At 42.3% G+C, this 27,104-nt stretch overlaps 1 protein-coding gene and 1 pseudogene across 1 annotated transcript; both read left to right on the forward strand.

Moving 5' to 3' along the window:
* Nucleotides 1-389: 389 nt before the first annotated feature.
* On the forward strand, nt 390-25,282 carry LOC136883375 (uncharacterized). Its single transcript, XM_067155646.2, has 6 exons — nt 390-488; nt 4,530-4,632; nt 8,885-8,990; nt 12,455-12,540; nt 19,513-19,666; nt 24,995-25,282. Exons 2-6 carry the CDS (start codon nt 4,555-4,557, stop codon nt 25,093-25,095), a joined length of 525 nt encoding a protein of 174 aa, XP_067011747.2. The 5' UTR covers nt 390-488; nt 4,530-4,554; the 3' UTR covers nt 25,096-25,282.
* LOC136883608 (5S ribosomal RNA) lies at nt 17,311-17,428 on the forward strand (annotated as a pseudogene).
* Nucleotides 25,283-27,104: the final 1,822 nt, after the last annotated feature.

The following is a 27,104-nucleotide window of genomic DNA, read 5'->3' on the forward strand; positions in this document are numbered from 1 at the left end:
GAATGCCCCCCCCCCCCCCACCGTACTGGTTTGCTAAGAAAAGAAATCCTTTGAACATTAAAAAAGAGAAAAGACCGATCATGAATATAAATTGATTGAATCTGTATTCGATGTTACAACCTTCAATACAGAAGAGGAGTGCCTTAACCAACTGCGCTACTCAGCTGATCGCCATGATAACGATTTACTAAGGCCCTTTGCTTGAAGCAACACGAAGAACATCAGCGACACTCTATTCGTAGGTTTGCCCTGTTCTTAGAAACATGGACTGAGCTCACGCATCACACAGCGAAGTCGTTTTCCAAGAAAACGCACTCTTGAGCCTAGGCACAGTCATAATACATGAGCAATGTTTCCTCATGACCACAACCAACTCTGATAAACTAACAGATCGATTTCGACAGAGCAGCCCCTCAACACACATCAGTTAGGAGCCCGGACCCACTGTGCAGACAGTTCAAGACGAGGGAACATCGGAACTTGTACAGGTAAACACTTCACTGTTTTTATTAAGAACCAGCTATGTATACGGGATTTCGTCAAGCGTGAGAGTGGGTAGAGTGCCTGCTTATTACCCAGAGTTCGCAGGTCGATTCCTTGCCACGACAGAGATTTTTATCTCGATCTGTGGGCTGGAGCGAGGTCTACTCAGCCTAGGAGCTACTGACGTTGAGATAGAAGGCTCGGTCTAAAAGATAATAATAATAATAATAATAATAATAATAATAATAATAATAATAATAATAATAATAATAATAATGGCAGCCTGAAAGCCTTCAGGCTGAGCAGCGGTCGCTTGGTAGGCCGAAGCCCATTATTATTATTATTATTATTATTATTATTATTATTATTATTATTATTATTATTATTATTATTATTAACTACAGTAGTTACTTGCAAAGCTGGGAATTAAGAACGAGACTTCTACCTCCGTGGGTGTCTTGGACTCGAGCGTCATTATGATTATTATCTTTCTTTTATAGTAAATTAATGTCCCAAGGACTACTTTTAAAGATTCTGAAGACACCCTGGTGTCGTAATTTTGTCCCGCAGCATTTGTTTGTGTCGGTAAATGTACCACCTTGAGGATTCGTTCCTGAGCACACTGAAATATCTCTTCTACTGTCTCAACTCACAGCTGAAGGTCGTTACGCTGGTTACTCACTCATCAACTGCCCATCTCTACTGTAATTGTACATCTAATAATAATAATAATAATTATTATTATTATTATTAATATAATTGATATAGGAATTAGACAGAATGCTGAGGGTGAGATAGATAGATCGAATCACGAATGAAGAGATACTGAATCGAATTGGTGAGAGGAAATCTATTTGGCTAAATTTGACGAGAAGAAGAGATAGAATGATAGAACATATTTTAAGACACCCAGGACTTGTTCAGTTGGTTTTTGAACGAAGTGTAGGTGGTAAGAACGGTAGGGGTAGACCAAGATATGAATATGACAAGCAGATTAGAGCAGATGTAGGATGCAATAGTTATGTAGAAATGAAAAGGTTAGCACAGGATAGGGTGGCATGGACAGCTGCATCAAACCAGTCTATAGACTGATGACTCAAACAACATTATTATTATTATTATTATTATTATTATTATTATTATTATTATTATTATTATTATTATTATACACTTCCGGATATTCGGACTGAATGTGGCTTTTCGTGCCTGGGACCGAAAAATAGCCTCCTACACCATGGACTTAAAATGACTTGTATTAGCTATCTTATGTACGTTGCCTAGCGTCAGCGAATATATGACTTTAATCTAGGTGACAGCACGTTTCCCGAAGGTTTTTCGTTCGTAACTCACCAACGAAAGCGAAAATGGAAAATCCGGGTTCGAGGTGTATTCGGACTCCCCTCCATTTACTAATGTTCAAAATGTCAGGCCACTGCGTGCCGTAGATTTGGCTGGACATCGCACACACACACACACACACACACACACACACACACACACACACACACACACACACACACACACACACACACACACACACACACACACACACACACACACACACACACACACACACACACACACACACACACACACACACACACACACACACACACACACACACACACACACACACACACACACACACACGGCTGGTTTTTTAAATGTACAGTACAGTTAAAATACTGTCATATTTGCAAATTACGATATTTGGGACATTGTTGCTGTTGTTATTGTTTGGGTCATCAGTCCACAGACTAGTTTGATGGAGCTCTCCATGCCACCCTATCCTGTATTAACCTTTTCATTTCTGCGTAACTACTAGATCTGCCCTTATCTGCTTGCACTGTGAGCTTACATCCGGGAGATAGTGCGTTTAAATCCCACTGTGGGCTTCCCTGAAGACGGTTTTCCATGGTTTCCCATTTTCACACCAGGCACATGCTGGTGCTGAACCTTAATTAAAGCCGCTTCCTTCCTACTTCTACCACTTTCTATCCCATCGTCGCCTTAAGAACGATCTGTGACGGTACGACGTAAAGCAAATCGGAAAACAAAAATCTGCTCGTCATATTCATACCTTGGTCTACCGCTACCGTTCTTACCGCCTTCAGTTTCTTTCATAAAGCAACTGAACCAATCCTTTGTGTCTTAATATGTGTCCTAATATTCTCTCTCTTATTCTGGTCAAATTTAGCCAAACCTGTCTCCTCTCATCAATTCCATTTGGTATATTTTTATTTTGCCTGCTGCCATTTCATGATGGATACAGTACTTTTGCATCCATCTCTTGGCACAGGCCAGAGTAAAGTGTAGCTTCCACTGAAGTCCCAGTCTCATCCATGGCTGTGACAATATGGAAGCTGCTGAGGTATGGGTGGTGCTGAGTAATGACACTCGGAGCACGACTAGTGCATTTGAGTGTTACGAAAGGTGTTGCTCATATGGTCAGTCGTGCTGCAATAGCACTTTCTGACCCAGTGAGGAAAGCAATGGCAAACTACCTCACTCCTCATCTTGCCTAGTACGCCTCATTTTGGTGCTGCCATTGGCTTTTGCGGTTTCCTTATAACCACATAACCTTTGGTGGTGCTATTTGAGGATCCAACCAGCCTCTGGGCTGATGACCTAACAGACAGACAGACAATTTTTTATTCGTGATTTGATCTACGAATCTCACCTTCACCATTCTTTTGTAACACGATATTTCAAAAGCTTCTATTCTCTTCTTTCTGAACTCGTTATCGTCCGTATTTCACATCCATACAATGTAATAATAATAATAATCATAATAATAATAATAATAATAATAATAATAATAATAATAATAATAATGTTGTTTGCTTTAAGTTCCACTAACTACTTTTACGGTCTTCGGAGACGCGAGGTGCCGGAATTTAGTCCCGCAGGAGTTCTTTTACGTGCCAGTAAATCTACCGACACGAGGATGTCGTATTTGAGAACCTTCAAATACCACCGGACTGAGCCAGGATCGAACCAGCCAAGTTGGGGTTAGAAGGCCAGCGCTTTAACCGTCTGAGCCACTCAGCCCGGCTCCATACAATGTCACACCCCAGACAAAGTTATTCAAAACCGTCTTTCTAATTTTCGAAGTGAGCAAATTTCTTCTACTCAGAAAGGCCTTCCTTGCTGTTACTGTGTGTCCTCACTTCTGCCATCATTAATTACTTTACTACTCAAGTAAAAATATTCGTCTACTTCCTATAAGACTTTATTCGTGATTTGATCTACCAACCTCACCTTCACCATTTTTGTAACACGACATTTCTTCTTTCTGAACTCGTTATCGTCCGTATTTCACTTCCATACAATTTAATAATAATAATAATAATAATAATAATAATAATAATAATAATAATAATAATGACTTTCGTTTTGCACTTATCTCTATCTTGTAGTCCTTACACAAGACTCCGTCTGAAATAAAATAAGAATATCATTCGCGAATCTCCTCTCCTTCGATTGTGATCCCGTTTCGAAGTTCCCCTTTTATTTCCTTTATTGTTTGTGTTGATCGAAAAAAAATTCGTTATTTGTCGAAATTTCCCGGAAATGTATACGTTTTTACATATTTTCGTATTTTACTTGAAATCGCTACCGGGAATGAAAAGCGTAATTCTTGGATGTTTTCAGTGAATATGAATGTTACGAAGGTAAGATTAAGTTATAAAATACAATAAATATTCTTCATCTTCTTCCTCCATCACTTTGGCCATACCGGGATAGAGTCAGTGCTGCAAACTGTATAACACAAGATGAAGTATGTACTCAGTATAGCTTGTTTCTTTGGTGATTGGTGGTGTATATACAAACATAACATCTAGTCCCTAAGAAAGAGGAGATGTCCAGGAGTGGTTAAAATGCTCCAACCGTTCAGGAATCGACTACACTGATCATTTAGCCAAGGAGCAGAACAATATTCCGATTAGGGTGTAAATAATATTTATAAAGGATTATTATGATCATAATGAGCCCCCACTTAGGTTGTAATATATGTTTTCCATTTTAAGTTTTGTTTCTTCCAGGTACGCACAAGTTCCACTGTACGCCATGGCTTGGAGGGTTAGCGATTGCTGTTGTGGATGTTCACTGAAGACTGGCTCCAAATGTATTGGAATAGGCAATGCTGTAAGTACCGAGTTACTTAATTGTGAAATATTTTTAAACCTAGTGCAGGGAGCTGTGTCATCTCTTCTCGTTGTTCTTTTCACCGGTTATCACGAGACGGGTGAGGGGAAGGGAACAGAAACTCGTAGTAAACCTTAAGGGGACAGTCTGCAGTCTGTTGTTTTGCCAATTCTTTCTGTAATGTGTTCCTTGGTTCAATACCCTCAGCCGTTTTGTTAAATTTTTAAATCCATCCCACCCTATGAACCTGAAGGGCCTTGGCCTACCAAGCGACCGCTGCTCAGCCCGAAGGCCTGCAATTACTAGGAGTCGTGTGGTCAGCACGATAAATCCTCTCGGTCGTTATTCTTGGTTTTCTGTACCGGGGGCGCTATCTCACCGTCAGATAGCTCCTCAATTATAATCACGTAGGCTGAGTGGACCTCGAGCCAGCCCTCAGATCCAGGTAAAGATCCCTGACCTGGCCGGGAATCGAATCAGGGGCCTCCAGGTAAGAGGCAGGCACGTTTGAATCCACACCGAATGTAGCTATAAGGGCTTAAGTGAAACTCTGCATTGACTCGCATTAGCGCTCGTAGTAGTAGTAAAAGGCGAACTGCTAATCTAATCGACCGGATAACGATGATTAAGGAGAGGATTGTGATTTTTAGGAATACATAAAGAATATATTCTCACACTTTATTACATTTCATTTACCTAAAATTCGTAGCTCATATCCCTGGGATGTTTGCAACGTCGAGTTGCTTGGCTGAAGGGCTACAACTGAGGAGTTTTTTTGAAGGGATTAGTGAAAGCCCAGGGCCAAGGCAGGCAGAACACACGTTTATTATATTTCCTAGAGCTATTTACGAAATTATCCTGAATGTTATTAATTAATTAATTAATTAATTTATTTATTTATTCATAACTCTCACCACTAATCTGTCGGAAGATTTTCTCCGCTCGCCTAACATTAACAGTCTACTGTCTAAAAGCTTCACTCATTTCTTGCTTCTGTATCTAGAATTACCAGATTTTTTAGACTGTGAAATGAAACGGCGTATGACATTTAGTGCCGGGAGTGTCCGAGGACATGTTCGGCTCGCCAGGTGCAGGTCTTTTGATTTGACTCCCGTAGGCGACCTCCGCGCCGTGATGAGAATGAAATGATGATGAAGACTACACATACATCCATCCCCCGTGCCAGCGAAATTAACCAATCATGGTTAAAATTCCCGACCCTGCCGGGAATCGAACCCGGGACCCCTCTGTCCAAAGGCCAGCACGCTAACCATTTAGCCATGGAGCCGGTTTTAGACGGTAAATAAGGGGCAACCGCGATTTTCTTAGGAGGTGGTATTGTAAGCATTGACTTGACATAAAAAGATAAAAAAAAAAACTAAAAATGTGCGATTTATTTTACTGTGTTTTACGAAGTCGAAAAAAATTCAAACGGTGATGACATTAAACAAATCAGCAATCAACTTCCTGAATTGCGCAGAGCATTCCTGAAATATTCCATTGTTATTAATACAGTATTTTGACAGGTCACACAATATGTACATGTAGTCTGTAAGACATTTAGTCAATCTTTCCTTCTTTCGCTGTTCTCATTTTTTGTTTAATAAAGAAAAGACTCTCAACATAACCAGGAACATTAGAAAACAGTATGAAATGAATGTCCAGTGTTCATATTGGAGATATCGAATGAAAGGTGTTCACTAAAAAATTGAAATCATTTGTTTCCTATATTATTCAGACCTCTGACTTTTCAGTGTCTTTAAGACATCTCAGAATACACAAAATTCTTGATAAAAATTACCACAAATATTGGACGTATCTCAGATAGTTTTGAAAACATGATTAATGTCTCCAAATTCAGGAAATGTAAGGGAGAATCTAAATGTATATTTTGTTCGAAAATATAATAATGTGTGAAGTGATCATTTTTACAATACAAACATTTAGTCACAACATGAAATACGGGATTTCAGGGGACAACTGAATAAGGGACACGTCGTTGTTAATGTAAATATGTAAAACATAGGGTTTTAGCTGTAGCACCGCACTTACACATTTTATTTTGTTTACGTTTGAGTCCTTCGTAAATGTTTGTACCTGAGAAATATATATTGCCGGCCCTACGATGTAGAGCTAGCGTGCCTGCCTCTTATCTGGAGGCCCCGGGTTCAATTCTCGGTCAGGTGAGGGTTTGTTATCTGGATCTGAGGGCTGGATCGAGGTCCACTCAACCTACGTGATTACAATTGAGGCACTACTGTATCTGACGGTGAGATGGCGGCCCCGGTCTAGAAAGCCAAGAATAACGGCCGAGAGGATCCGTCGTGCTGACCACACGACCCCTCAAAATCTGCAGGCCTTCGGGCTGAGCAGCGGTCGCTTGGTAGGCCATGGACCTTCGAGGCTCTTGTGTCATGGAGATTTGTTGGTTTTTTTAAGAAATTTATTGCAGAAGGCTCCAGTGTCTCATTGTTTATCCTTATGGTTTATTCACTGTCCGTTTTTAGAGCCCGGCTTTACCGCTACATCTCCACCACAGTGACTGGAGACGGGGTTATGAATAGATTAGAACGCAAAGGTATTTGAACAAGGCACAAGTGTAATTTAGCCGCTCTACTGATGATGATGATGATGATGATGCTTGTTGTTTGAAGGGACCTAACATCTAGGTCATCCGCCCCTAATGGTACGAAATGTAATGACAATCTAACAGTCCAGAATCATCCACTGACCAGAATTCAAAACGTGATGAAGAAAGAATGGATGAATATGAATTTAAAACAATCAGTGAATCCAACCAACGTTCCCAGAAACTATCCTAAAGCACAATCCTGAATCGAGGATGCTTGTTGTCTAAAGGGGTCCAAAATCCAGGTCAACGGCCCGTCATAATGCTACTTATCGCTAGTAAAGTGGAACCATGGTATTTGTCAAGTTGCGGTACTAATCAAAAGTAGCGTAGACTCACGGTGTTGCACACATTACGGTACTACTCACAAGTATTGTACGTCGCACAGGTAAGGCAGCCCTATGGTGTTTCTCACGTAAAGGAACCACTCATAGGCAACGCAAAGCCATGGTGTTCCTCACATAGGTGTAATAATCACAGGGCCTCGTAGTATCCCGTGGTGTTCCTCACATAATGGTACTAATCAATGGCAACGTAAGCCAGTGGTGTTCCGCATACAGTGGTACTAATCACAGGCACTGTACACCCACAGTGAACCACCCTGTGCTGCTAGTAATCACAAACCTATTGTGTTTGATGATGATGTTTGTTGTTTAAAGGGGCCTAACTTCTAAGGTCTTCGGCCCCAACCTAACATACTGGTACTACTCGCAAGTAAAGGCGACCCATGGTGTTCCCCGCGTGTTGGTACTAATTACAAATAGTTTTATGGTTCTAATAAAGTCATCCCGTGGTCGCCCCTTTTAGTCGCCTCTTACGACAGGCAGGGGATACCGTGGGTGTATTCTTCGTCTGTGTCCCCCACCCACAGGGGCTGGGCGTGAAAATGAAAGGCTTCCTAGGCCTCGAATGCTCTAATACCACTGGGGCCGTAAAAGAACAAGAGTTGACCAAGGGAGGTCGGACAGGATACATGAAAGTGAGGAGCCTGGCACAAGTAAGTGAAAGCAATGCCAGGACTCAGCTAAGGGCCCCGTGGTCGCCAACCCACGTTCCAAGGTTGAGAGCCTCTGAGTCCCCTTATAGTCGCCTCTTACGACAGGCAGGGAATACCGTAAGTGTATTCTTCATCTGTGTTCCCCACCCACAGGGGTTGCGCCTGAAATGAGCTGCACCACCTCGGGATGAGGAAACGAGTTTTTGTCAGACTCGTTGGCTGAATGGTCAGCGTACTGGCTTTCGGTTCAGAGGGTCACGGGCTCGATTCCCGGCCGGGTCTGGGATTTTACCGGGAGCTGAGTGTCTGTGCTGTCTCCTACATCCCTGCAACTCACACACCACACAGCACTATCCTCCACCACAATAACACGCAGTTCCATACACATGGCAGATGCCACCCACCCTCATCGGCGGGTCTGCCTTACAAGGGCTGCACTTTGCAAGAAATAGCCACACGAAATTATTATTATTATTATTATTATTATTATTATTATTATTATTATTATTATTATTATTATTATTTTACAACCGAAGTACCAACATTGCTAGCCTATCGAACACATTTTCATAGTAATCTGCTGTAACGTGGGTTTCCGTCATAATGCTGTTCACTTGTTTTTACAGCTGTACGGCGCATTCTGCCTTATTGGAACGATCGTGATGGCCGTGAAATTCCCGTATCAAGACACTACAAACGGCAGTAAGGACGACATGGAAATGGAGAAGAGTGGTAAGTGGGTGGTACAGTTTTCTATTCTATGTATGTATGTATGTATGTATGTATGTATGTAAGTAAAGGTACTCCGTGCAGGACAAAATTCCGGCCCCTCGGCGTCTCCGAAAACCGTCCAAAAGTACAGTAATTAGTGGGACGTGAAAAACAATATTACTATTTTCACCGTTAGTCTTTTCTAAGGACCACGTGACAATTTCAATGCGTCATCCTTTGTTGTTCCTTCTTCCTACTCCAACACTCCCCCATCTGCTCACTATGCGTATTTTCCTCTCATCCGACCATTTTGAGCCAGTTTTCTTTCCCTCGCGACCTTGGAATTCTTCCATTTTTAACACTTTCTTCTTAAAATCTCTCTCTGTGTTGCTAATTCTTCCCTTATGTCGTTTCTTTCCAAATATTCCTTGACTGCATTAATTGAAAAATGCTACGATAGGAATAGGCAGTTGTGTTTATGTTTCGTAGATCTAGAGAAAGCATATGACAGGGTACCGAGGGAAAAGATGTTCGCTATACTGGGGAACTATGGAATTAAAGGTAGATTATTAAAAGCAATCAAAAGCATTTATGTTGACAATTGGGGTTCAGTGAGAATTGATGGTAGAATGAGTTAATGGTTCAGGGTACTTACAGGGGTTAGACAAGGCTGTAATCTTTCACCTACCGAGCTCGATAGCTGCAGTCGCTTAAGTGCGGTCAGTATCCAGTAATCGGGAGATAGTGGGTTCGAACCCCACTGTCGGCAGCCCTGAAGATGGTTTTCCGTGGTTTTCCATTTTCACACCAGGCAAATGCTGGGGCTGTACATTAGTTAAGGCCACGGCCGCTTCCTTCCCATTCCTAGGCCTATCCTATCCCATCGTCGCCATAAGCCCTATCTGTGTCGGTGCGACGTAAAACAAATAGCAAAAAAAAAAAAAAAAAAAATCTTTCACCTTGGCTGTTCGTAGTTTACATGGATCATCTGCTGAAAGATATAAAATGGCAGGGAGGGATTCAGTTAGGTGGAAATGTAGTAAGCAATCTGGCCTATGCTGACGACTTGGTTTTAATGGCAGATTGTGCCGAAAGCCTGCAGTCTAATATTTTGGAACTTGAAAAGAGGTGCAATGAGTATGGTATGAAAATCAGCCTCTCGAAGACTAAATTGATGTCAGTAGGTAAGGTATTCAACAGAATTGAATGTCAGATTGGTGATACAAAGCTAGAACAGGTCGATCGTTTCAAGTATTTAGGTTGTGTGTTCTCCCAGGATGGTAATATAGTAAGTGAGATTGAATCAAGGTGTCGTAAGGCTAATGCAGTGAGCTCGCAGTTGCGATCAGCAGTATTCTGTAAGAAGGAAGTGAGCTCACAGACGAAACTATCTTTACATCGGTCTGTTTTCAGACCAACTTTGTTTTACGGGAGCTAGAAGTAATAGACATGAAAGTAGCAAGAATGATTGCTGGTACAAACAGGTGGGAACAATGGCAGGAGGGTACTCGGAATGAGGAGATAAAGGCTAATTTAGGAATGAACTCGATGGATGAAGCTGTACGCATAAACCGGCTTCGGTGGTGGGGTCATGTGAGACGAATGGAGGAGGATAGGTTACCTAGGAGAATAATGGACTCTGTTATGGAGGGTAAGAGAAGTAGAGGTAGACCAAGGCGACGATGGTTAGACTCTGTTTCTAACGATTTAAAGATACGAGGTATAGAACTAAATGAGGCCACGACACTAGTTGCAAATCGAGGATTGTGGCGACGTTTAGTAAATTCTCAGAGCCGGGCTGAGTGGCTCAGACAGTTGACCCCAACTTGGCAGGTTCGATCCTGGCTCAGTCCGGTGGTATTTGAACGTGCTCAAATACGTCAGCCTCGTGTCGGTAGATTTACTGGCAGGTAAAAAGAACTCCTGAGAGACTAAATTCCGGCACCTCGGCGTCTCCGAAAAGCGTAAAAGAGTACTTAGTTGGACGTAAAGCAAATAGCATTATTATTGTTATTATTATTATTATTATTATTATTATTATTATTAAATTCACAGAGGCTTGCAGACTGAACGCTGAAAGGCATAACAGTCTATAATGATAATGTATGTATTTATGTATGTATGTATGTATGTATGTATGTATGTATTTATGTAATCCAGGTTGTTGTTGGTTCAAAAATATTTGAAGATCTGTTTTGTTAAACTGTTGTCATCCATTCTGTATAAATGTCCAAAAAATATCAATCGCCTCTTCCGCATTGTATCTGTTATTTTTTCTATGTTCCGGTATATTACATCATTACTTCTTGATTTCGAGAGTTCTGTAGTTCTTAGCGGGCCGAGTATTTTCCGTATAATTTTTCTTACCAGTACTTCTAATTTATTATTATTATTATTATTATTATTATTATTATTATTATTATTATTATTATTTAACACGTTTACCCTCCAGGGTTGGTTTTTACCCGGGACTCGGTGAGGGATCCCAAGAACAGTGCCCTGAAGCGTGAGCCATTTGGAGAGGGGGAACAGTACCTCGCCCAGGCAGCCTCACTTGCTATATTGAACAAGGGCTTTGTTGAGGGATGGAAAGATTGGATGGGATAGGCAAGGGAAGAGGGAAGGAAACGGCCGTACCATCTCGGCATTTGTCTGGTGGGAAAGTGGAAATCACGAACTTCGTTCCAGACTTTCCTTCACTCGAGCAATGATTTCTGATGTTCGAACTCTTTTCGGATAGATACGGTTTTTATTCGCTACAGAGCCCGTTTAACAACTTTTTGCCACTAAGTTTGCATCGCAGACTTTGCTGGAGGTTTCTTCAAAATACTTCCAGTCTTATACTGTTGCGCACAGGTTCGCGTAACATTCGACAATGAACACGCGCTGTTTAATCGTGAGTACCACTCACTGGCTCGCACGAGCAGACATGTGTCAGCAAAGAGACCCGAGATGGTCGTCAGCTTGTGAAGCCTGTGCGGTGCAGTTGCCTCCTTACATTCCTCGTAGAAATGGGTTCCTGGGTGGTGAGGTGACTCAGAGTCCATCGAGCGCCCAGTATGGTTCTGCGGAGGCGACGTGATGTCCGTTCGTTAAACACTTGTGGTCTTTCCGTGCGGCGGTTTACGCGGGTGGTAACATTCTGCAATAATGTATATCTACTCTAGACACCCGTGACCACGGAGACCCGATTTGGCGTGCAATATCCGCGATGCTATGACCCATGCGCCGATGATCATCTCACGTTCGGCGTCGGTTAACTCGTAATGAGTTGCCCTCTGTGACAGACCGCTCAGCTAGCCGCAACGCTCAGGGGTCATACACGGCACATTTTCAAAAGGGACACCCCTTCCCGTGACTTTTGGCCACTTAGTGTAGATTGGACTGTAAATAGCCAATATATACTTTTAACTTCAGACTTTCGGGCTGGAGCTTAAATTTCCCACTTGCCCTGACATTAATTTGTGTTTGGTCTTCTTTTCCAGCTTTCTTCATTGTTAACTGTATCAATGTTACCGTGATGGCCTTGAATATAATCTTCAACAGCCTGCTGGTGTACGGAGTTAGCAAGGTAGGTGCACGATCAAACTCAGTAGTATTTATACGTTGAGCTGTCAATCAAGATTACTGAAGGGTCGCCCGTTCCAGGTAAATACCAACCAAGCTCACAACCTGCTGTGAGGAGAAGAGAGTTTTGTAAACAGCCACGAATTAGCGAACTGCTGTCATTTCAGGTGTAATTTTGTATGTTTGTGTATTGTGACTGGGCTAAAAATGTAGTACAATAGAACAAACACTGTTGTTGAGTCATCAGTCCATAGGCTGGTTTGATGCAGCTATCCATGCCACTCTATCCTGTGCTAATCTTTTCGTTTCTACATAACTACTACATCCTACATCTGCTGTAATCTGCTTGTCATATTCGTATCTTGGTCTACCCTTACCGTTCTTACCACCTACACTTCCCTCGAAAACCAACTGTACAAGTCCTGGTTGTCTTAAGATGTCCTCTATCATTCTATCTCTTCTTCTGGTCAAATTTAGCCAAATCGATCTCCTCTCACCAGTTTGATTCAGTATCTCTTCAGTCGTGATTCTAACTATCCATCTCACCTTCAGCATTCTGTAACACCACATTTCAAAAGCTTCTATTTAATTTCTTTCTTTCTGAGCTAGTTATCGTCCATGTTTCACTTCCATACAATGCCAAGCTCCAGACGAAAGTCTTCAAAAACATCTAATTCCTATATCGATGTTTGAAGTGAGAAAATTTCTTTTCTTAAGAAAGGCCTTCTTTGCTTGGGCTAGTTTGCATTTTATGTCCTCCTTACTTCTGCCATCGTTGGTTATTTTACTACCCAAGTAACAATATTTACTTCCTTTAAGACTTCACTTCCTAACATAATATTTCTTGCATCAGCTGACTTTGTTCGACCGCACTCCATTACTTTTGTTTTGGAATTATTTATTTTCGTCTTGCATTCCTCCTCCAAGACTCTATCCATACCATTCAGCAATTTCTCCAGACCTTTTTGTGAGTCAAATAAAGTAATATTATCGGCAAATCTCAGGGTTTTGATTTTCTCTCCTTGGACTTTGATTCGCTTTCCAAATTCCTCTTTGATTTTCTTTATCGCCTGTTCTATATAAACACTGGAAGGGAGGGGGACAAACTGCAGCCTTGCCTGGATTTCTGGCTCTTTTTCAAAGCCCTCGATTCTTATCACTGCAGACTGACTTTTGCATTGATTGTAGATAATTTTCCTTTCTCGATGTCTCATCCCGATCATCTTCAGAATCTCTAACGTCCAATCAACATTATCGAATGCCTTTTCTAGATCTACGAGAGCCATCTACATGGGCTTGCCTTTCTTAATTCGGTCCTCTAAGATCAGACGTAAAGTCAGGATTGCTTCAGGTATTCCCTCACTTCTTCTGAAGCCAAATTGATCTTCTCCCAACTCAGTTTCAAGTTGTCTTTTCATTCTTCTATAAACAATACGTGTTAAAATTTTGCATGCTTGAGATACTAAAATAATGGTGCGGTAGTTTTCACTCTTGTCAGCACTGGCTCTATTGGGAATAGGTATAACAATTTTCAGCCGAAAATCGGACGGCATTTCTCATGAATCATACATGTTACACACTAAACGGAATAACCACCGAGCTCGATAGGTGCAGTCGCTTAAGTGCGGCCAGTATCCAGTATTCGGGAGGTAGTGGGTTCGAACCCCACTGTCGGCAGCCCTGAAGATGGTTTTCCGTGGTTTCCGATTTTCACACCAGGCAAATGCTGGGGCTCTACCTTAACTAAGGCCACGGACGCTTCCTTCCCATTCCTAGGCCTTTCCTGTCCTATCGTCGCCATAAGATCTATCTGTGTCGGTGCGACGTAAAAAACAAAACAAAAAAAACAGAATAACCTCTCCATGCTGGTTTCTTATAAGGAATAAACACTATCACTATGCATTTTCTAATATCACTGTGAATGACTGTACTGTTCGCTTGGCAATTTCAGTTCCAGAACTTACCTCATGATTTTGTATTCTATTTTGTCAATGTTTTCGGAGATTGCTTTCTCGTTCAAAATAACTAATGCTTCTGATCCTTAGATACTAGGACGAATAAAACATTTGTTTTATTGCGCCAACTAATCTAGGATACCGCACAAGCGCATACACACACACTTAACAAAGCATGACAGAAGTTCAATAATTAAAGGCTATTGTCAAAAGAAGTATCTTGTCCTCACAGCCGGTGTAAGGCTGGTTGGTATTTACATGGAACGGGCGATCCTTCTGATCTCTCCGTTGTACGTGCACTTAGTGTCGCGCAGCTGTGAGCTTGCATTCGGGAGATGATGGGTTCGAATCCCACCGTTGGCAGATCTGAAGATAGTTTACCGTAATTTCCCATGTTTCATATCATGCAAATCCTGGGGGCTGTGCCCTAAGTAGGGTGAAAGCCGCTTCCTTCCCACTCCTACCACTTTCCTATCCTTGCCTCACCGAAAACCTTTGATATGTTACTCCGACGGTAAACAACTAGAAAAAAATATATCTAGACCCATTTCGTTGTATTACTTACAACTGCCTGCCCATGGAAGTGTTTTTGAACTGCAGTGGATCTCTCTCCCGTGTTACTTGTCTGATTAAAGTTAAATTATAGAGCACAAGTTATCTTTTCTTTAAATTACATCAATGATAGTATTCTACCCAGTTACTTGTATCAATACCGATGCCAAATTTTATTATTCTTATATTGAGTGGAATTAGATTACCTGGATGTACATGAAGTGGTTATGTGGTGTCTTCTTTTACGTGAACGCTGTTGTAAGACACTCCAAATTATTGCAAGCTGATAATGTAGGACTGTCAACAGACTACACAGGAACATATAATCTAAACGTATAAAATGTATAAATAATCCTGTATCACACACATTTTAGCTAGTTCGATTAATATTTCACTGAAAGATAGGGAGTTCCATAGTGCATATTAGGACAGTTGAGAGCGACTTTTTTTCTTCACATCGCACCGGCACAGATAGGTCTTATGGCGACGATGGGAAAGGAAAGCGGGAAGGAAGCAGCCGTGGCCTTAAGGTACAGCCCCAGCATTTGCCTGCGTGAAAATGGGAAACCACGGAAAACAATGCTCAGGGCTGCCGACAATGGGATTCGAACCCACTATCTCCCGGATGCAAGCTCACAGCTGCGCGCGCGCGTAACCGCACAGCCAACTCGCCCGGTACGAAAATTAAAACTAAGATAATTTTTTTTTTCAACTTCTCCTTAGAGTCTAATCATTTTCACACCTATGTATTTAACCCTTACGCTGCGACATTCGAATTTAGTCTAATGATACATTTTTCCTTTCACTGCGATGTCCGGCTCCATAGCTAAATGGTTAGCGTGCTGGCCTTTGGTCACAGGGGTCCCGGGTTCGATTCCCGGCAGGGTCGGGAATTTTAACCATCATTGGTTAATTTCACTGGCACTGGGGCTGGGTGTATGTGTCGTATTCATCATCATTTCATCCTCATCACGACGCGCAGGTCACCTACGGGTGTCAAATCGAAAGACCTGCACCTGGCGAACATGTCCTCGGACACTCCCGGCACTAAAAGCCATACGCCATTTCATTTCACTGCGATGTTAGAGTTCAGACATTTCCGAGGAAATACTTCATACTTCATACTTTTCTTCCTGAATTAGAAAAAAACCCCAGCATTTTTCATCATCATCATCATCATCATCATCATCTGTTTACCCTCCAGGTTCGGTTTTTCCCTCGGACTTAGCGAGGGATCCCACCTCTACCACCGCAAGGGCAGTGTCCTGGAGCTTCAGACACTTGGTCGGGGGATACAACTGGGGAGTATGACCAGTACCTCGCCCAGGCGGCCTCACCTGCTATGCTGAACAGGGGCCTTGTGGAGGGATGGGAAGATTGGAAGGGGTAGGCAAGGAAGAGGGAAGGAAGCGGCCGTGGCCTTAAGTTAGGTACCATCCCAGCATTCGCCTGGAAGAGAAGTGGGAAACCACGGAAAGCCACTTCCAGGATAGCTGAGGTGGGAATCGAACCCACCTCTACTCAGTTGACCTCCCGAGGCTGAGTGTACCCCGTTCCAGCCCTCGTACCACTTTTCAAATTTCGTGGCAGAGCCGGGAATCGAACCCGGGCCTCCAGGGGTGGCAGCTAATCACGCTAACCACTACACCACAGAAGCGGACTTGATTTTTCATATGGCACAAAATACCGCTGCAATGAGCGCATTTCACTTGTATTATCAACAGACTTGGGCAGCAAAGTGTGCTGCAGGATCGCTCGCTAGATGAGGTTTACTGGCTGTTACGACCGCGTATTTCCTCTGCTGTAATACAGTTTCAAGTGTGTCACTGTTCGTAAGTGTTGAACAATGTTTTATTCACGTGTCACTCATGGCCTTGCAATAATCGCACAACTCAAAAACCAAGTTCTGAAGTACACGAGTACAAGGATTCCTTTAGTAGTGAAATGCAGAAAGCTGTATTAAGGACTCGTTAGGTGCTCAGTTAATAACAATGTTACTTAAAAATTGCTCCTTCATTTCCCTTGGCGAAGCCATGACCTATAATTCATTCCATGATAAGAAAACAGTATCGCTCTTATGACAACAGGGTTGCCGTATGGAACGGTTCTGCTCAACACCATCACTGGTGAACAGGGTCACAAATTTGTGAAATTCAGTATTTATGTTCAAGATAAAAAGCGGAAGAAACTACGCTGCAAATTATTTTTATGAATTAAAGGGGGCGGGGAGTTTACAAGGGTTTTTTTTGCTTTGTACAGAAACAGAAGCCAACGTCCGTAACATGTTGAATACACCGGTTCTCGTCCGATCACCGCAGTTAAGCAACATTGGGCGGATGATTACTTGAATGGGTGACCGCTTGGGAACACCACGTGCCGTTGGCTCAATTCCCTTTTGTTCGCCTCTGTGGTGTAGTGGTTAGTGTGATTAGCAGCCACCCCCGATGGCCCGGGTTCGATTCCCGGCACTGCCACGAAATTTGAAAAGTGGTACGACGGCTGGAACGGGGTCCACTCAGCCTCGGGAGGTCAACTGAGTAGAGATGGGTTCGATTCCCACCTCAGACATCCTGGAAGTGGTTTTCCGTGGTTTCCCACTTTTCCTGCAGGCAAATGACGGGAAGGTACCTAACGTAAGGCCACGGCCGCTTCCTTCCCTCTTCCTTCCCTATCCTTTTCCATCTTCCCATCCTCAATCAAGGCCCCTGTTCATAGCAGGCGAGGCCGCGTGGGCGAGGTAGTGGTCATCCTCCCCAGTTGTATCCCGGACCCAGAGTCTGAACCTCCAAGACACTGCCCTTGAGGCGGTAGAGGTGGGATCCCTCGCTGAGTCCGAGGGAAAATCAACCCTGGAGGGTAAGCAGATTAAGAAGAAGATAGAACCAGAGATAAACTACGCGACAAAATATATCAGCATTGAAGTGTACAGCAAATTGGGGGAGAAAATAGAAATGTAATATGTTATGGGTTCGAGGGGCGAGGGAGGCATTTAATAAATTTCCCCAGGCAACGCAGGGTGCTACTGTGCTGTCGTATCGCTCACAAAAGCAATAGTAAAACTTAAATGCGGTCGTGAAAGAAGTGGTAAAATTAATAATAATGTTATTCGCTTTACGTCCCACTAACTACATACTTTAACGGATTTTCGAGATGCCGAGGTGCCGGACTTTAGTCCCGCAGGTGTTCTTTTACGTGCCCGTACATCTACCGACTGGAGACTGACGTATTTCAGCACCTTCAAATACCACCGGACTGAGCCAGGTTCGAACCTGCCAAGTTGGGGCCAGAAAGCCAGCGCCTCAATCGTCTGACCCACTCAGCCCGGCTAGTGGTAAAATTAAAATTCGCTTAAGAAAGAACCAAGCACAAGTAAAACACGCGGCAATTATTTTTATCAGTGCAAGTTATGCCATGATGTCTCGCTGTACTCCACAACACCAAACATTTCAGTAAGAACTTCTGTACATTAGAAAATAATAGAACACACACAAATACTATGCAATATACAACCAACTCTCATTAATACAAGAAAAGTAGTCTACGCACTGATTTAAAGCCTAAAAACACACCCGCAACAAATAAATACTGCAGATGACTTCAATACAGAAGCGAGTTTCCGGCGGTTACAGAGTGAGGGACAACACGAGGCTTGCACCAAGCAACACAGAAGAAGGAAAATGAAGGAAGGCAACGAAGCGAAGGCTGTTCCAGTCATTGTGCTTCCTCCCTACCAGTATATTTATGAAAAACGGAAATGTTATGTAGTTATTTCAAAAACTCAGGGCAAAAATGCCTCATCCTCTTTATCTATCTTTCATAATACGTTACAAAGTACAGTATAATATTCCTTAATCACGAGGAATTACGGATGTCTCAGCGAGGGTGTGTTCACTCCTTGAGCAGTACTGTTTCCTTAACGTGTAATGAGCTACAGACGTTTTGGAAAGTGTCACTATTTCTGAAATGCGTTTTGTAACAGATTATGTTGCACTGTCTTGGGAATTTGCAGCTTATAATAACGAAACAAATTTACGGACAATGCTGAACTAGCTCCGATTTCGTATTTTGTGGGCTGCGCCACTATTGCAGCCCATGCGGTGTGTGTGTCATACAGTATCTCGTAACTCTTAAGCATAAAAAGAATTGTTAATGTCCAATAATAACCATTATTTATTCTACAGAGTTCCTATTTCCTTTGGTACAAGAATAGCACATGAAAGAACGGATTTGAAGATATTAATTTTTTGCCTGATATTTGTATTCTTTCGTTAATGGGTCAATAATTATTTGCACAGCGTAAGGGTTAAACTTTAGAACTAATTAGATTTTGCTGTATTTTGTTCCATATAATTTAGCGCTTGTTTCTTCAAGGTAATGTATTATTATTATTATTATTATTATTATTATTATTATTATTATTATTATTATTATTATTATTATTATTATTATTATTATTGTATATGCCATAGGAAAAGCCGGCGTTGATCAGGTCCTGGATCTTCTACACCGCCATATTCCTTGGGGTGCATGGTGTTTTGAATGTGTTATCCGCCACGATTAATTTCACTCATGGCGAAACCCAACAGGCCGCAATCTGTCTGTTCTCCATTATCTTTAATTTAGGTAAGAACCATTACAATTATCTCGTTTTCTCTATCTGTTTCCATTTTAAGGACTTTTAACTGTTATGCATTAAAATAAATGCCATTCCCGCACAAAGACAACGACCTCCTGAACTAAATATGCAGCCCTTTAAATAGGAAGATGTATTTTACAAATTTTGTTTCAATCTGTCGACGCCATGCAAAATTACTATTTATATTTAAAGTGAATGTTTTTAAATCTTTCAAAATTTAGAATAATATGTAGATTTTAGTTAAATATGAATATTTGTCAAAATATTTAGTTGTGAGAATGATTGCTGGTACAAACAGGTGGGAACTATGACAGGAGGGTACTCGGAATGAAGATATAAAGGGTAATGAATATTGAATTTTCACGACCGCATTGTAATCGAAACCGACTTTCAACTTATTAGGTCTTGTTACGTACATTTAGTATGTGTTGGAGAGATGTTAAGTAGAGAAAAAAAATGGCCAACCAGACACCAGTGGGATCCGAACCCACAACCTCCCGATTTCGCGTCGGTTGCTCTACCAATTGAGCTATGGTAGCCTAGGACATCTTTGTTCTGTTGGAAAGGATCTGAGCTACACGTCTGGTACTACTACCAACACACTGTAGAGTGCGTTTAAGTTGCCCGTTGAGGGCCAAGTCAATGTACGTAACACGACCTATTAAGTTGAAAGCCGGTTCCGATATAAAGGGTAAGTTAGGAATGAACTCGATGGATGAAGCTGTACGCAGGTTGGGTCATGTGAGGCGAATGGAGGAGGATACATTACTGTTGTGGAGGGTAAGAGAAGTGGAGGGAGACGACGACGACGACGATGGTTAGACTCAGCTTCTAAGGATTTGAAGATAACAGGTACAGAACTAAACGACGCCAGAGCACTAGCTACAAACAGAGGATTGTGACGGTGTTTAGTAAATTCACAGAGGCTTGCAGACTGAACGCTGAAAGGCATAACGGTCTATAATGTTGATGATGAAGTATGCATGTACGTTTTAAATTTATTGCTCACGAAATTACTTCTACACACTGTAAATAAAAATAGGTGGTGGTGATATATGTTGTTTAAAGAAGCCTAACAGCAAGGTCATCGTCCCTAGTGCTACGAAGTGCAACGAAATTAAAATTAAAACATCAATATGTATCCACTGACTAGAATCTAAAAGGAATGGTACTGAAAAAATGATCGAAAACGAAAACAATGTCTTATTTACTGGGATGATAGTTATCTAAAGGAGTCCAGGTCACCGGCCCCCTCATAATGGTACTAATCACAGGTAACGTAGACTCATGATGTTTCTCGCATGATGGTAAGAATCAAAGGTAATATACACCCGTAGTATGTCACACACAATGGTACCACTCACAGCTAACAAGAACCCATGGTGTTCCGCACATAAGGGTAGTACTTACAAGCAAGGCAGACCCGTGGTGTTCCTCACGTGGTGGGCCTAATCACGGGCGCCAGCCAAACCCGTGGTGTTTCCCATTAACTGGAACTAATCACAGGCCACGCATACTCATAGTGTGACTCACATACTGGTACTAATCGTAGACAATGTAGACCAACGGTGTATCACACATTACGGTACCCACCCACAGGCAACACAGACCCATGGTGTTCCTCACAAAATGGTACTACTACTCTCACGCAACACAGACGCAGGGTGTTCCTCACATAATGGTACTACTACTCTCACGCAACGCAGAACCATGGTTTTTCTCACACAGTGGTACTAATCACAGGCAATGTAGACCTATGGTGTTTCTCATAAAGTGGTACTATTCCTAGGTAACGCAGGCCCACACTGAACACAGTGAAACAGACCGGTGGAATACACCCGGTGACCATTATCACAAACTACTCCCAGATCCGTAGTGTTTCTCGCATAGTGGTACAGCTCCTATATAACGAAGACCCACGGTTTTTCTCGCAAGTAACGTCGATCCATAGTGTTCCGCATGCAATAGCACGTCATCATCCCTTTTAGTCGCCTCTTATGACAGGCAGACGATACCGCGTGTGTATTCTTCGTTTGCGTCCTCAGCCCACAGGGGTTAATAAAATAGGCATTTTGCTTGGCGTCCACAGCGCTAGAAGCAATAAGCGAGCTCTGTTGACAGCTTCACTGACCGACTACGCTTTTTTTTTTTTGCTAGGGGCTTTACGTCGCACCGACACAGATAGGTCTTATGGCGACGATGGGATAGGAAAGGCCTAGGAGTTGGAAGGAAGTGGCCGTGGCCTTAATTAAGGTACAGCCCCAGCATTTGCCTGGTGTGAAAATGGGAAACCACGGAAAACCATCTTCAGGGCTGCCGATAGTGGGATTCGAACCTACTATCTCCCGGATGCAAGACTACGCTTTAACGGCCCGTAACTGTCGACATGATGGGCTTTTGTCATATCAGAACACAAGGTGGAATTCTTTATGTTTTGCAGAGAACTTTGCATCTACAGAAGAAAAGCTCGTCAATCATATGAGTCATCACTGATCTGACTGTCGCCCAGGTGGCAGATTCACTATCAGTTATTGCTGCTGCTGATGATGATGCTTGTTGTTTAGAGGGACCCAACATCTAGTTCATCGGCCCCTAATGGTACGAAATGTAATGACAATTTAAAATTCCAAAATTCATCCACTCACAAGAATTCAAAACTTGATGATGAAGAATGTTTTTTTTTTTGCTAGGGGCTTTACGTCGCACCGACACAGATAGCTCTTATGGCGACGATGGGATAGGAAGGGCCTAGGAGTTGGAAGGAAGCGGCCGTGGCCTTAATTAAGGTACAGCCCCAGCATTTGCCTGGTGTGAAAATGGGAGACCACGGAAAACCATTTTCGATGAAGAATGAATGGATTGAATGGATGAATATTAACGTAAAATAATCAAAGGACCCAACTCACAATATCGAAAGTTAAAAAAATAATTCCAAAATTAATCCACTGACTAGAATTCAAGAAAAGAGTCGATGAACAATGAATATGAACTTAAAACTATCAGTGGATTCGATCCGCGATGCCCCACCTTCCCAGAAACTATCTTAAAACAATAATATATAGCCTACTGACCAAGGGGCTGCTTCCAAAGCACAATCCTGAATCGATGATCCTTGCTGTCGTAAGGGGTCCAAAATTCAGGTCAACGGCGTTCATAATGGTACTCATCATATAGCGGTATTAATCACAAATAGCGTAGACAACACATTGTGGTACTACTCACATATAATGTTATACGCACAGGTAATGCAGACCTATGGGGTTTCACACATTACGGAGCCAATCATAGGCAACGCAAACCCGTCGTGTTCCACATGTAGTGACACTAATCACGGGTACTGTAAAACCCTTACTGATTCACCCTCTGTTGCTACTACACAAACCTATTGTGTACCTAACAAAGTGGTACTACTCGCAAATAAAGGCGACCCATGGTATTCCTCGTGTGATGCTACTAATTACAAGTAATCTTGTGGTTCTAATTCAATCATAACTTAGTCGCCCCTTTTAGTGGACTCTTACGACATGCAGCGGATACCGTGGGCGTATTCTTCTCCTGCGTCCAGTTTACCAACTCGTTCTCCTCTCATCAATTCCATTCATTACCTCTCCATTCGTGATTCGATCTACTCATCTCACCTTCAGCATCCTACTGTAACACCACATTTCAACAGCTTCTGTTCTCATTCTCTCTGAGCTAGCTATCGTTCATGTTTCACTTCCATGCAACGTAACTCTCCAGATGAAAGTCTTCAAAAACGTCTTTCTAATTCCTATATCAATGTTCGAAGTGAGCAAATTCGTTTCTTCGGTTGAGCTAGTCTTGCTTCTACCATCATTAGCAATTAAACTACCCAAGTAACAATGTTCATCTATAGACATGATACTCTATAGGCTTTCTCGTGGTCAGTCGAGATTTCTTCTGAGGACGCAGAACACAATTTTCTGCGAAACGTAAAGAATTTCACCTTATTTTTTTGACACGGCATAAGCCCATGATGTCTATAAGTACGGGCCGTGAAAGCATTAATGGCAATATTCATCTAATTCATTTAAGACTTCATTTCCTAATCTAATATTTCCTGCATCACCTGACTTCGAATGCACTCGATTACTTCTGTTTTCGATTTATTTATTTTTATCTCCAAGACTGCCCATTTCATTCATCAATTTCTCGCCCGGCTCCATGGCTAAATGGTTAGCGTGCTGGACTTTGGCCCAGAGGGTCCCGGGTTCGATTCCCGACCGGGTCGGAGATTTTAACCTTAAATGGTTAATTCTCCTGGCTCGGGGACTGGGTGTTTGTGCTGTCCCCAACATCCCTGCAACTCACACACGACACATAACACTATCCTCCACCACAATAACACGCAGTTACCTGCTCATGGCAGATGCCGCCCACCCTCATCGGACGGTCTGCCTTACAAGGACTGCACTCGGCTAGAAATAGCCACACAAAATTAATAATAATCAATTTCTCCACATCTTCTGCAGACTGAGGTCAAATAATATCATCGGCATATGTCAGAGTTTTGGTTTCCTCTCCCTGGATTGTGATTCCTTTCCCAAAGTCCTCTTTGGCTTCCTTCACCACCTGTTCCTTGCCTCGCTCCATTCTGCTTCTTTTTTTCAAAGCTCTCGATTCTTATCATTGCAGACTGTATCACTGTACAGATTGCAGTTAATTCTCCTTTCTCGGTATCTGATCCCGGTCACCTTCCGAATCTCAAACAGTTTGGTTTTATCAATGTCAACGACTGCCTTTTCTAGATTTACGAACGCCATGTATGTGGGCTTGTCTTGTTTACTTCGATCTGCTGAGATCACACGTCAAGTCAGGATTGCTTCATGTGTTCCTACATTTCTACTAAATCAGAACTGATCTTCTCCCAACTCAGCTTCAATTTGTCTTCCCATTCTTCTGTAAACAACACGTGTTAATATTTTTCAGGCGTGAGAAACTAAACTAAGGGTGTGTGGCAGTTGTCACACTTGTCAGCACCAGCTTTCCTGGGAACAGGTATAACAAATATCAGCCTAAAATCGGACGGGACTAACATAATTAAATATCCATTCAAAATAAAATGATATCAGAAACATACAGATATTTTTAAGTTGAGGGAAGATTGGTCTATGGAAAGGGAAAACAGAAGTGAGAAAGTGATGATTTTTCACGTGTAGATGAACTTAAATAATTGTTAGTTATTTTACCATCATGTAACGACTACAGCGCACATTTTAACTGGTATACATGTTCTGTTATAGATAAATTTCGCATATGTTAAAACAACTAAAAATGTGTATTTCCTCTTACAGCTCTCCAAGGCTACTTTATCGTCGTGGTGAGAAGCTACCTCAACGAACTGAAGGAGGCCAGAAATTCATTCAAAGGCAGGCTCGAGTTTCAAGACAGTTAGAATGTGAAAGAAACATCTCCGTAGGAAAGAACTTGAGGAGTCGCACAACTTACTGACTTCCTGATTTTACAGATTGTTTCTTTAAGGACAATTCAGAAGGTCTTCACAGCTGCAGTTATTTAGTGTTGATGATTTAGTAGTTTTCACAGCAAATATAGTTTCTTTATGTATCTGTCTAGTAGATGTATTTACCGTATAGTGGTAGCCATCTTGGAATAAATGTTTTTTCTAGAAAAATGTAGTTTAATTCCCAGCACCAATTATCAAAGACGACTATAACAATGATGATTGTTCTTTGAAAGGAGCCTAACAGCTAGGTCATCAACCCCTAATGGTACGAGTTGCAACGAAATGAAACAAAACTTCAAAATAGAGTACAACTACTGGATAAAATCTAAAACGAATGATGATGAGAAGTGACCATGAATAAAAAAACCAGTGGATCCAATTGAAAATGCCTCATATTCTGAGATGATGCTTATTGTCCAAATCGGTCCAAAATCCAGGTCATCGGCCCCTCATCATTGTACTAATTACGAGTAAAGTAGAACAATGGTGTTCCTCCTGTTGTGGTACTAATCGGGTAACGTAGGCTCATGGTGTTCCTCACATGGTGGTACTAATCACAGGTAATGTAGACAAATGATGTGTCACACACAATGGCACCACCCACAGGTAACACAGACCTATGGTGTCTCTCAGATAAAGGCACTACTCACAGGTAACGCAGACCTATGGTGTCTCTCAGATAAAGGCACTACTCACAGGTAACGCAGACCTATGGTGTCTCTCAGATAAAGGCACTACTCACAGGTAACACAGACCTATGGTGTCTCTCAGATAAAGGCACTACTCACAAGTAACGCAGACCCGTTCTGAATACAACGGAACCAACGCAGTTCATCGCTGCGCACGACAGCTCCTCCCGTGATGACGCACGCACACTCCCCCGCCTCGGTGGAATGCACACGATGGTACTAATCTCAGGCAACGCCCACACCCATGGTGTTCCTCACATAATGGTACTAATCCCAGGTAAGATTATGGTTCCAATTCCATCATCCTTGGTCGCCCCTTTTAGTCGCCTCTTACGACAGGCAGGAGATACCGAGGGTGTATTCTTCGTCTGCGTCCCTACAGGGGTGACTATAACAGTACAGTAAAACCTGTCTTAAACGGAATTGCAAGGGGCCACATTTTTCCGGTAAGGTCAAGTTTTCTTTTAACCTTTCCCCGTCGCCAGCCCGAGTTAACTCGGAAGTCAACACGTCTCTCGCTGTCCCAAACTCGAGTTAACTCAGATTTCAAGCAATGCGTTCTTCTCCACTCCCGAGTTCAGTCTGACGCTCTTGTTCATCAAGTGCTCTGTCTAGACGACGGACGATTCATGAATCACCTTGTCATACTTTGAAAGGATGTTTAGGCTGTTATAGATTAGAACGTGAGCTTACTGAAGCCAATAAATTGTACTCTAACCCGCACAACAGTTCTGCTTGGAGATTTGCATAAACATTAGGAGACCGGCCTTTTAGAACAACCAGGAGTTATGTTACTCTCGCTACATTGCAAAAGAACTGAGCGAAAAAGCACGCGGTGTTCCCATGTGCTCACCCATCCAAATACTGACCACGACCAATATTGCTTAACTGCGGTAATCTGACGAGAACGAGAACCGGAGTATTTAACATGATATGGCAGCACATGTTTATAGTCTATTACAATACAATATTAATATAACAATATTGTTATACACACATTGTAAACAGTCTTGTCTTAAAACGACACTCATGCCCCATTACGAGCTCGATAGCTGCAGACGTTTAAGTGCGGCCAGTATCCACTGTTCGGGAGATAGTGGGTTCGAACCCCACCGTCAACAGCCCTGAAAATTGTTTTCCGTGGTTTCCCCCATTTTGACATCAAGCAAATGCTGGGGCTGTAGCTTAGTTAACGCCATGACCGCTTCCTTCCCTCCCCTAGCCCTTTCCTATCCCATCGTCACCATAAGA

This window comes from Anabrus simplex, chromosome 11 (genome assembly GCF_040414725.1).
Source record: "Anabrus simplex isolate iqAnaSimp1 chromosome 11, ASM4041472v1, whole genome shotgun sequence".
Lineage (NCBI taxonomy): Eukaryota > Metazoa > Arthropoda > Insecta > Orthoptera > Tettigoniidae > Anabrus > Anabrus simplex.